We start from the raw sequence: 12,250 nt of genomic DNA, 5'->3' as shown, positions 1-12,250 counted from the left end.
CTGTGTAGAACTGTCCCTGTCTGTGTGTATAACTGTCCCTGCCTGTGTGTATAACTGTCTCTGCCTGTGTGTATAACTGTCCCTGTCTGTGTGTATAACTGTCTCTGCCTGTGTGTATAACTGTCCCTGTCTGTGTGTATAACTGTCTCTGCCTGTGTGTCTCCCTCTGTGTATAACTGTCCCTGTCTGTGTGTATAACTGTCTCTGCCTGTGTGTATAACTGTCTCTGCCTGTGTGTATAACTGTCCCTGTCTGTGTGTATAACTGTCTCTGCCTGTGTGTCTCCCTCTGTGTATAACTGTCCCTGTCTGTGTGTCTCCCTCTGTGTATAACTGTCTCTGCCTGTGTGTCTCCCTCTGTGTATAACTGTGGTTTCCCTACAGACATTGTGAACACTGCCCGTCCAGATGAGAAAGCCATAATGACCTATGTGTCCAGTTTCTACCATGCCTTCTCTGGAGCCCAGAAGGTACCCCTTACCCCCCCCCCTGTCCTGCCCTGATACTAACCCCCCACCTGGTCCTGTCCTCCACATCTACCCCACCCTCTTCTCTCCTTTCCAGCATGGCTTTCTCCTGCAGCATTGGTGTCGGCCTCACCGGGAGCTGGTTTTGGACTCTTCCTCACACTACACACACTAAGTCTTAGTCTCTTAATGTCTTGCTGGTAATAACAGGGCCCTCTTGCTCTTGTGTAGTGGCCTGTCTATGTATAGTGATTCAATTGGAGTGGATCAGGCCCCGGGGGCCCTTCGTAGTTAAATGGATCATATACAATCAGGCCTGGGTCAGTTTGTGTCTGAGCAGAGGGTAGGCTAGATCAGGCCTGGGTCAGTTTGTGTCTGAGCAGAGGGTAGGCTAGTCAGAGGGACTCTTGAACTCTCTCTAGATGTTTTGTGTGTTTTTGATTTCACCCTCCACCACAACGCCTCTGGCTCTCTCTCTCTGTCTGCTGGATTCATCCTCTTATTCCTCTCCTCTCACTTTCCTCTCCTCCTTACCGTTCTCTTCCTTTTCTCTCTCTCCTCCTTTCACTCTTCTCTTTTCCCCGCTCTCCCTGTGGACTGAGAACAGGAAGCCTGCTGACGGGCATGTTTTTTAATGTCGCTGTAATTAGATTTTTATTCATTAAGAAGTTGTTTATGTGCTCCAGTCTCAGGAGAGGTGTTGCCTTGACTACAGAACACCACAGTAAGCTGCTAGTGGGCCCGTGCTGGTTAACATGCAGTCCTTTGGGCAATCATTTGTTCATTTTGGAAAACAATCATTAATCCAGAAACAGCATGGACATTGGTTACACTGTGTACCCTTCTCTTCAGTTTTAGGACCAGGAGGACCTTTTCTGTTATTACCAGCTTGACAGTTTAAATATTAGAATCCAAATGGTGTGTGTACCAACCTCCGCATTGTGGCCCCGGCAGACCCCTCCTGTCTCCCGAGGTGGTCTCTCTCTCCATCTCTGTTAAGCTTTTTCTCTCTTTCATTGTAACCCCACAGTGACCCCCCCCCCCTCCACACACACACAGTGCATCATTGGAGGCCCCAGAGTAGGGGGCAGCAGCAATGGAGTCCGGCGTCTACTCCATTCACTACACCCCACCCCTCATCTCACCCCCCCACCTCACTGTGTGGCGGGACCCTCTGGCTTTGGGTAGCTTGGCTTCACCACTTCTCTCTCTCTCTCTCTCTCTCTCTCTCTCTCTCTCTCTCTCTCTCTCCCTCCGCTCACTGCCTGGCCATGGTTGTGTAGACATCGTGGGCACGCTGAGGCCTGACGAGAAGGCCATCATGACCTATGTCTCCTGCTTCTATCACGCCTTCTCTGGCGCCCAGAAGGTGAGCACCGCCACTACGCAACCTTTAACCCCTGACCTCCGTGACACCAGCCAGGGTCACTGGCAATGTCACGCTGGCCAAGGATGCTCACTGACGCTTTGGGCTCACACTACACTTCTACGAAACAACAAAAAACGCTCCTCCTTCCTCTGTAACTTCCCTGTTTCATCTCTTCCCCCGTAGATTGATCATTAGCAGTGTTTCCCATAGCTACAGTTGAGGCGTTACTCTAACAGACCAGTTAAGTGACTGAAAGGAGCTTCAACTGATCTGTGGGAAGCGCTGTTAACGACGGTTCAGATGTTAACACTGCAACGGTTTCAATGTGCATAGTGTTTTTCTGTGGAGATTTTACTCCGTAGTGTGTTAGACGTTCCAAGGCATAATACAGTTTCTTACTGTTTCTTTATTTCAGTGGTTTAACTTTAAGTCCCTAAACACACCAGCTGACGTGGACAAAAGCGGTACAGGACCAGACTGAATGCTCCCATTGTATAGGAGAAGCATGTAGCTTTCTGAGGCACAGAGTGTGAAGTTGGCACACACAGTACATGGAACTAACCATTGATAGCTGTAGCATGCTGCGTTAGCACATACCCTTACTACTTTACAGCCCTCCAATGGATTTACTTATGTGCACGGCGTTTAAATAAAGTGTAAGTCACGGCTAGTGTGTGGTTTTTGTGTGTTCACTCGGTTTACGGAGTTGTTCATAGCTAAAGTGCGATCTTCCACTCCGTCTAGTTAAAAGTCAAACTCCAGTTGCGTAAGGCCAGCACACGGCACAGTACCTTCAGTTTGAGCTTGCACTGCATTTGTCTTTGACTGGTAGACAGCTGATCTGAATTGTACATTTGACCCCACTCTGGTAAAAGCCACACATTTGTGCACATGCTCCTTGACGTTGGCGACCTAATCCATAACAAGCAACCTGTGTATTTGCACTGCTGACGATTCTCATCTGTGATAGGCTGAGACTGCAGCCAATAGGATCTGCAAGGTGCTGGCTGTCAACCAGGAGAATGAGCACCTGATGGAGGACTACGAGAAGCTGGCCAGTGATGTGAGTAGTACACCACTCTGTCTGTACCTCCCTCCTCACCACACGTCTATTGTCTGTCTGTACCTCCCTCCCTCCTCACCACACGTCTGCTGTCTGTCTGTACCTCCCTCCCTCCTCACCACACGTCTGCTGTCTGTCTGTACCTCCCTCCCTCCTCACCACACGTCTGTTGTCTGTCTGTACCTCCTTCCCTCCTCACCACACGTCTGCTGTCTGTCTGTACCTCCCTCCCTCCTCACCACACGTCTGCTGTCTGTCTGTACCTCCCTCCCTCCTCACCACACGTCTGTTGTCTGTCTGTACCTCCCTCCCTCCTCACCACACGTCTGTCTGTACCTCCCTCCCTCCTCACCACACGTCTGCTGTCTGTCTGTACCTCCCTCCCTCCCTCCTCACCACACGTCTGCTGTCTGTCAGTGAGAAATGTTGCTCTGTCCCTCTGATGGGCTGTCCATGTTTCCTAGCTCCTCTAGTAACTTCCATAGGTGTTATTTCCTCTCACCACCTCCAAATAGGAAAATTCTCCACTAAACTTCCCTTAAACCTTATGCAGTTTTATTTATATCTCCCATAAAAACATCTGCCCTCCTTTCTCTCACACTTATCTCTGTTATTAGTATCACTCCATCCCCCTCTACTCTGCCCTAGCTGTTGGAGTGGATCCGCCGGACCATCCCGTGGCTGGAGAACCGGGCTCCAGAGAAGACCATGGCCGAGATGCAGCAGAAGCTGGAGGACTTCCGGGGCTACCGCCGTGTCCACAAGCCCCCCAAGGTGCAGGAGAAGTGTCAGCTGGAGATCAACTTCAACACCCTGCAGACCAAGCTGAGGCTGAGCAACAGGCCCGCCTTCATGCCCTCCGAGGGACGCATGGTGTCGGTGAGTGGGACTGGCGGACAGACTCATGGAGACGGTTTAAACATATAGTTGTACCAATGATGCCATCCATATCTATTGGACAATTCACATGTCCATCCTAAAACTCGTCTGTGTTGTTATCATTATTCTTTACATAATTATAATAGTTAACGCTATTGTCCCACAATGGGAAATTGGCTTGCGACAGTTTAAAAAGACATGACAACATGACTTCTAACACCAAATACATCTATAAACAAATTGCACTAGAGAGAATAATGCTGTTATACAGTGTAGTGTTCTTTCTAGTGTATGGTGGATCAGTGTCCTCTCTCTCTGGCTGCAGGATATCAACGGGTCGTGGCACAACCTGGAGGGGGCGGAGAAGGGCTACGAGGAGTGGATGCTCAACGAGATCCGTCGCCTGGAGAGACTGGACCACCTGGCTGAGAAGTTCCGTCAGAAAGCCACCATCCACGAGTCCTGGACCGATGGTATTGAGACACTAGTTACTGTACAGACAACACTGCCCTTTTCCCTCACTCTACCTTAGGGTCACAAAATTCCAGTGGCTTTCCCAGATTTTCCAGAACTCTATTCTGGAGGATTCTGGATTTCCTGCTTGTTCCCTGCTGATTCTGGGAATCTTCCAACTGGGATTTCTGGAGAACTTTAGAATTTGTGGAAAATTACAGGAATTTTGCAACCGTACTGTACCTAGACACTTGTTGATTCCCCTGCTTTATCCATGTTGATAATATATTGAAGAAGTAAGGGTTTTGAGTGAGTTGGTTTGGATATCTGTCTTTAACCCCCCTTCCTTCCCCAGGTAAGGAGGCCATGCTGACCCAGAAGGACTATGAGACAGCCAGCCTGTCAGAGGTCAAGGCTCTGCTGAGGAAACACGAGGCGTTTGAGTCTGACCTGGCCGCCCACCAAGACCGCGTGGAGCAGATCGCTGCCATCGCACAGGAACTCAAGTAAGGGAGCTGGAGGGATTTGAGGAGTCTATGGAGGGAAGGAGTAAGGATGGAAGAGATGAATGGCAAAATAATCCAGGAGAACACAAGGATGGAGATTGTGGTCAGGTTGATTAGGACTCGTGTAAAGATAATAATTCCACGTATGTGTTCCCTGTGCCTCAGTGAGCTGGACTACTACGACTCCCCTAGTGTGAACGCCCGTTGTCAGAAGATCTGTGAGCAGTGGGACGCTCTGGGGTCTCTCACCCAGAGCCGCAGGGAGTCTCTGGAGGTACGCCCCCGACCAGCCACCTTTCACACACTCCCATCTACGCATACAAGACACACTTCTACGGTCATGACAAGGACACGTTTAAACTTCAAAAATGTGTAGACACACAGACTTTCTACCAGGGTTTCCCTTACCCCACTTCTGACTCTCATGTTCAATCCCTGTCAGATTGTAGTGTTCCCAGCAGGTACCTGACCCCAGTCTCTCCCCCCACAGAGGACAGAGAAGCAGCTGGAGTCCATTGACGAGCTGTACCTGGAGTACGCCAAGAGGGCGGCACCCTTCAACAACTGGATGGAGGGGGCCATGGAGGACCTGCAGGACATGTTCATCGTTCACAACATCGAAGAGATCCAGGTAAAAGACATGGGGACACCGTCACCAACCGTTTACTGCTTTACGTCCCCAGAGGGTTTCCACTACCACAATGTATCATCATACTGGGTAACGAACGTTTGGAATGACTGGAAATCGACCGGTACAGTAGCAATGCTACCGTACCAGTGGACTTCCAGTTATTGCGCTAACGCTACTTAGCTTTGGCTTGTGAAAATACTGGTAACGTCCTTCACGCTGCACATATGGTATCCACGGGTTCATCTGACTGATATGGGTACGTACTGTGATACCACGCAGGTCTCTCTTTTCATCTGTCCATTCCCTCTGTCCACCTCATTTCCCATCCTTCTCCTTCGTTTCTACCTCCCTCATTTTTTTCTCTCTCTCCCTTCCCCTGTCTCTTACAGGGCCTAATCACAGCCCATGAGCAGTTCAAGTCTACCCTCCCAGAGGCCAACAAGGAGCGGGAGGCCATCCAGGCCATTCAGGCGGAGGTGCAGAAGATTGCCCAGTACAACGGCATCAAGCTGAGCGGGGGCAACCCCTACACCACCATCACACCCAAGAGTATTGACGACAAGTGGCACAAGGTGTGTGTGTTCAATGTGTACCTGTGGCTGTATGTTCATATACTCTGCGACGTGCGCTTTTGCCAGTTTTAATTGAATCCAAATCATCCTATTTATTTTTACCTTGTGGTTGTTAATAACCTACCTAAAACAGGCTCCTGAGTGAGCCTCAGCCTTGTGGCGTTGCTGCTGCTATGGGAATGTGTGTGCTGTGCTGACTGGCGCCCCCATCTGGTGTGTGTTTGTAGGTGGAACAGCTGGTGCCCCAGCGTGACCGGGCCCTGCAGGAGGAGCTGGCCAAGCAGCAGTCTAACGACCACCTGCGCCGCAAGTTTGCCACCCAGGCCAACATCGTCGGGCCCTGGATACAGACCAAAATGGAGGTACAGCAAAGGCACAGACCCATACTACATAAGATTAACCCAGCCCTCTTAGTCATTAGCTCTATTGACTCTGTGCCTCCTGGGTCATGTTCATAATGGCAGTCAACAGAAAATGTTTTGTAACTTAAAACTAAGTTGAGCATCCAGGTTGACCCTTCCTGTTTTCTTCCGTTTGGTGCCTAGTGAATACACGCCGGCCCTGGCCTTTTGGTGATCTGATCTGTGTGTGTGTGTGTGTATAGGAGATTGGGCGGATATCCATTGAGATGAATGGAACTCTGGAGGACCAGCTGGTGAACCTGAGAGAGTATGAGCAGAGCATCATAGAGTACAAGCCCAACATCGACCAGCTGGAGGGAGACCATCAGCTCATCCAGGAGGCCCTCATCTTCGACAACAAATACACAGCCTACACCATGGAGGTAGCTACACACAACACTGACTTTTCTCTGCAGCCCAAATGGCCCCCTATTCCCTTTATAGTGTGCTACTTTTGACCAGGGCTGGTAATAAAAGTAGTGCACTATGTAGGGAGTAGGGGCCATTTGGGATGCTACTCTGCTCTGTCTGTTGGTTATTTTTTAAATTTTTTATCTGATATAGGTCACTATTATAGGTCATTTATTTCTGATTTTCATCATCTGTTCTATTTACATTTTTTAGTGACCTGTTTATTTTACTAGGTGGGTCAGTTGAGAACAAATTCTTATTTACAATGACAGCCTGGAGGTTTTTTCTTTCCTCCCTCTATTAAGATCTATGTTTGTCCGTTCGTCCCTGTTCTACATGTTACACTTGTTACCATCTCTCGTCCTTACTCAGTACGGTTTCTTCTGGTTAACCTTCAACATATATTCTCTCTCTCCATCTTTCCCTGCATCCCAGCACCTGCGGGTGGGCTGGGAGCAGCTCCTCACCACCATCGCCCGCACCATCAACGAGATCGAGAACCAGATCCTGACCCGCGACGCCAAGGGCATCAGCCAGGAGCAGCTGCATGAGTACCGCACTTCCTTCAACCACTTTGACAAGGTCAGGGGTCAACATGCGGGATCATGCGAGAGGGCGCAGGAGGGCTTCTTTTTGTGTATAATAAGTTTAAAAAAATGTTTTTTTATGTCTACAAGAAGGCAGTGATTGCCACCAGCTTTTGCAGTTGTGTCTTACTGGAAGAGGGGTTTACTCTTAACTCCTGTATGTGCAGATTCTTAAGTCTTATGCCTAGTACTTAAGTCCCCCCTCTTATTTCAGAAGGGAAACTCCGGTGGGAGTAAGGCATGGACTAGACTTGTGAGGATGAACCTGTTTGTTGACATTCACAGGTGGAACTAGTATTGTTTCACCATGGGTTTGAGAGGGCTGGCGCTGTGTAGGGTGGAGCTGAGTGCACTGGGTGGGGGGGTTTAACCCCTGAGTTCACCTCACCCATCCCACAACACCATACCTCATCACTTCACCTCAGTCTTTATGTATGCCGTGTTTGGCTCAGCATCAAGACACAGGCTGCGTCCCAAATGAGACCATATTCCCTATATAGTGCAGTGCTTTGACCAGGGCTCATATGGCTGTTACTCTGAGGTCCAGACTACTGCTGGTTTTCTGTTCTACCTGAGAATTAATCCACACACCTGGTGTCCCAGGTTTAAATCAGTCCCTGATTAGAGGGGAACAGTGTCATTTCTTTTATAAAGCAGTGGAACTGCCTTCAGAGTTGAATATCAGGGTTCTAGGGAATAGAGTGCCATTTGGAACACAGCTGTCCTGTCACTAGCACTATGGTGATCTTCTAGGACTTGTCATTTACATAAAGGTGTGTGTGTGTGTGTGTGTGTGTGTGTGTGTACAGACAGACGGTTAAACAGTGCTTGTGTATCGCGGATGTGTTCCTAAGCACTTACAGAACATTACCTTCGCTCTCCTTTGGGAGACACTGGCCCCTCATGGTCACTGGTGTGCCTGTCATCGTGTCTAGGATCACGGATGTCTTTCCCCATAAGCTGTTGTCATTGTGTAACATCTAACATCCATTTGTCTGTGTCTGTCTGTCCATCACCCTCATCTTGCATGTCATGATCCCATCACCTGACCACTCCCACCTGGCATCCTTCTGTGCTTGGTCCAACCTGGTGTCCATCATCGCGGTGTGTGCTGTAATTGGCTGGTGGTGACCTCACAGGACCACAGCGGGGCCCTGATGGCTGAGGAGTTCAAGGCGTGCCTGATCAGCCTGGGCTACGATGTGGAGAATAACAAAGCGGTAAGGAGCACGTACAAGCTGGGTTGGGAGCGGAGCAGAGAGTTGCTCTCTTCCTGGCTCTTTCCTTGCCTGTGCTGTCATTCACCCTCATTTCACCCACTGGCCTCCGCCTCGGCTCCGACACTGCTGTTTATTTTATTTTTTTACCTTGATTTGACTCGTCTCTCTTATAATGTTGGTTTTTTTCTTTTCTTTTTTCACTCCCCTCACATTACTCACCTCCGCACCTCCCCTCCTGTGTTCCTCCTCTTCCCATGCTTCGATCTGCTCATGTCTTCCTCCTCACTTAATTTTCTGTCCTCTTCAAATTCACACTCCCTCTATTGCTCTTCTTTTCCTTCCATATCTGTTCCTCTCCATCTCTCGGCCCCTGGGAACAGAAGCGCACAGGGCAGATGGACATGGACAATTACCGCGCTCTGCTCGTTGCGACTGGAAACAGCCTGGTACTGCCTGCCGCTTCTCTCTCTCTCTCTCTCTCTCTCTCCTCTGTCTTTTTCTCTCTCTCTCTCTCTCCTCTGTCTTTTTCTCCCTCCATCTTGAGTTTAGAGTAAGACCCTTACTGTTGTAGCTACTATGACATGGTAAGTTTAATGTGTAGTAACTGTCTCTTTTAACACAATCCCTCTCTTTAACACCACCCTGCCCCTAAGCAGATATTAACACAATCTTTATCGTCAACTCAAATGGACAAGTTGTATGTTTAATTAGTGGTAATATTGCTCAGAGGTTGGTCATTGGTCAATGATGCCCTCGACTTCCTATTTCTGTCTGGGTTAAACGGTTCTTCCTGTGGTGGTTTCCAGGGCGATGCCGAGTTTGCCCGCATCATGGGCATAGTGGACCCCAACAACAGCGGAGCTGTCACCTTCCAGGCCTTCATAGACTTCATGTCCCGGGAGACCACGGACACCGACACAGCCGACCAGGTCATCGCCTCCTTCAAGATCTTGGCTGCAGACAAGGTGGGGGTGGAATGGTATTGGGCTTTGTGTGTGTGTGTGTGAGAGATGCAGCTACCTGAGACAGCTGAAGTAGACAAACAATTATTACACAACTATCACTCCGTTATTCACCGTCCCTCCCGCTCTTCCCATCTCCCTCTCTCTCTGTCAGAACTTCATCACGGCTGAGGAGCTGAGGCGTGAGCTGCCTCCAGACCAGGCAGAGTACTGCATCGCCCGCATGGCGCCCTACTCGGGCCCCGACGCGAAGCCCGGAGCTCTCGACTACATGTCCTTCTCTACCGCCCTCTACGGGGAGAGTGACCTCTAGGAGCACACCACAGGGGGGAGGGATGGGGACGGGATGAGGTTTGGGTTGGAAGGGGGGTACATAGAGGCTTGCCAGGCCCAATGCAGAGCAGACGCACTCCACCCCTCTAGATATAGCCTGCAGTCACTGAGAGCAGTAGGAGGAGAGAAGAGGGGAGTGAGTCTGCAGCTAATGGATTGATTGGCTCTGTAGAAGAGGGAGGGGCTGCAGTTGGAGAGTCCTGGGAAGTGATTGGTGGACAGCTCTACTGCCCTCTCTAATTTCTGGTCCCGCAGTGCCCCTGAGTGCAGGTTTTCATCTCAAACTCGTTGGCTGTTACAAGCGTTTAATGAGTGCAACTTTGTTCACAGAACTAGAATCAAATGCACATCATGTTATGGGGTGAAAACAAGCAACCACAGGTGCGCTTCTGGGTCAGAATGGAATGAGGACACTGCTCTGTAGTGCAAGTCCCATCTTCACCCTACCCTCTGCCTTGGGGACGGGGTACAAGATATTCTGATTCTTATACAACATTTTTTGTTTGTTTATTTTATCTTGCTGGGGGGTTGCGTATTAGAACACAGAGATATATAAAGGGGAGGGGGGGTAGGGGGTTGAACAGAGAATAATGACATGTACCCGTACCACATTTTGCTGGATAATTGGAACTTGGATTGCTAACCTCAACTCTTTCCTTTTCCTGTTTGTTTGTTTCTTTTCTCCAGCAAATGTGAGTAATTGGGTTCAGTGCTGTACATACTTATTTTTTCAGTACGCAACACAGTCAGAATACTCATCGCAGGCTTGTAGGGCAAAACAAGTGGCATTTTTAAAAGGAAAAACAACAAATGGCAGTTTGACACATTGAGTACCGTAGATAGGTTTGCGTTACTGTGAGTCTCCATTTGGGTAAAGTTTTATTTTTGTTATTTCTTTTCAACGGTCAAATATGGAATCCTGTCGGATTGAAGATACGGTGACAATTTAGTTGGAGGAGGAATATGTGAGGCCTTTATAGCTTCTATGTAAACATCACATGACACTTGACACAAACATGTTGGCATTTATGAAACTTTGCTTTCGTGGTATATCACTTTGACATGGAGGCATATAAGATGCTCTTGTTCACCCAATCTATTCATTTATTATAGTTTCAACTGAAGAACATATGAAAGAATATCAGGTCATGTAAAGCTTACATGGACAAAGTGAAGGCCCACCGCTATCCTCAGTTGAATTGTTTCTGTAGGGACACCACTTTAGAGAGTTCCCCGAGGAAGTTGGAAACAATGGGAGTACTAAAAATGTGCCTGTTCGTGGCTACAGCCCTGTCTCTCACTCTTTCATCCCTCCATCTCCTTGTCTGTCTTCTCTCTGCAGCAGGACGGGCAGGGACCCAGTGTAAAGGAGGGCAAAGGGAGGGGGCCAGAGTCTTAATCAACATTCCATTATGTCTTAAATAAAAAGGAAATGACTGACTACCAATCTATGCAATCGTCTATATCCAATATCACAGAGTTCAGAGATGGCAGGAATTGATTTGAAGAAATTGACTAAATTAAGTGCAAGACTTGTTTTATTTCTTTAATATTTGTAAATGAGAGGGGTTGAGGAGCTTAGGGGGAAGCGAGTAAGAGGGACTGGAGGAAAATAAGAATTGGGCCAAAAGTTTGTACTTTCACATGCCTGGTTGGAAAGCATCGAACTTTGGAATTGTGATTTCTTCATTTTTGTGCTCTTTAATATCAAACCTTATCTGCTGTACTGGAAACTGCAAAACGGCCTGTCTAAAAGTGAATTTCACAAGCACACATAAAGTTTCCTTATAAAATACTATGACTTGGTTGTCTTGTTTTCCCCTTCTCTATTTTCTCTCTTCTAAATATTTCTACATAGCCTATCCATCCTTTGTAATACATGTTTTTGTTAGTAATATATGATTCTGGACAGTTAATGGGTCTACTCATCTATGGGCTGCTTAGTCTGCATGGGTATGTCCACGTGAGGGAGACGTAGCCTAGTAGTAGACAGACCACCAGGAGTAGACCGTTCTTACCTCAGCGAATAGGCCTATTAACGTTTATAAAACACTAGTAGATGTCAATAAAAAGACGTTTGCTATAACTACTTTTCATACACTAGTCCACTGAACAAGTTGGTCTAAAGAATGGTTCGTTCCCGTTGTGCAGTAGTTACGCACATGTTATTGTCAAACAGAAGGAGGCTGGCTACTTGGGGATAAAAGCCAATGTAGGAATCTGACAGGGGAGATCTAGATGCTCATATTGTCTGCACTCAAATCCAGGAGGACCGAGAACCACATTTACAATTATAACTATTCCTGATTATTCATCACTTGCCACCGGTTTTGCGGAAAAGCGTAATAATTTGGGAACTACCCGTTTTGTCGTGCTACATGTGAAGAGATCTTCCGC

The 12,250-nt window shown here is 48.1% G+C and overlaps 1 protein-coding gene across 4 annotated transcripts in view; it reads left to right on the top strand.

Annotated features, from left to right (window-relative positions):
* Positions 1–11,648, top strand: part of LOC115141657 (alpha-actinin-4) — a 48,101-nt gene extending 36,453 nt beyond the window's left edge. The window contains exons 8-22 of one of the 4 annotated variants that reach the window (XM_029680728.2): positions 1,750–1,835; positions 2,806–2,898; positions 3,547–3,777; positions 4,103–4,250; positions 4,586–4,736; positions 4,902–5,010; positions 5,227–5,367; positions 5,757–5,939; positions 6,167–6,301; positions 6,544–6,723; positions 7,187–7,333; positions 8,478–8,558; positions 8,939–9,004; positions 9,365–9,523; positions 9,675–11,648. In XM_029680728.2, the coding sequence (XP_029536588.1) occupies positions 1,750–1,835; positions 2,806–2,898; positions 3,547–3,777; positions 4,103–4,250; positions 4,586–4,736; positions 4,902–5,010; positions 5,227–5,367; positions 5,757–5,939; positions 6,167–6,301; positions 6,544–6,723; positions 7,187–7,333; positions 8,478–8,558; positions 8,939–9,004; positions 9,365–9,523; positions 9,675–9,833 (2,069 nt within the window). In that variant the 3' untranslated portion in view covers positions 9,834–11,648. Of the gene's footprint in view, positions 1–383; positions 470–1,749; positions 1,836–2,805; positions 2,899–3,546; positions 3,778–4,102; positions 4,251–4,585; positions 4,737–4,901; positions 5,011–5,226; positions 5,368–5,756; positions 5,940–6,166; positions 6,302–6,543; positions 6,724–7,186; positions 7,334–8,477; positions 8,559–8,938; positions 9,005–9,364; positions 9,524–9,674 lie in introns of all 4 variants that reach the window. The other 3 variants (XM_029680727.2, XM_029680730.2, XM_029680729.2) reach the window with 3 other exon arrangements.
* Positions 11,649–12,250: the final 602 nt, after the last annotated feature.

Source organism: Oncorhynchus nerka, linkage group LG14 (assembly GCF_034236695.1).
Source record: "Oncorhynchus nerka isolate Pitt River linkage group LG14, Oner_Uvic_2.0, whole genome shotgun sequence".
Taxonomy (NCBI): domain Eukaryota; kingdom Metazoa; phylum Chordata; class Actinopteri; order Salmoniformes; family Salmonidae; genus Oncorhynchus; species Oncorhynchus nerka.
The sequence above is the reverse complement of the archived record's forward strand: the minus strand, read 5'-3'. Positions and strand labels throughout refer to the sequence as shown.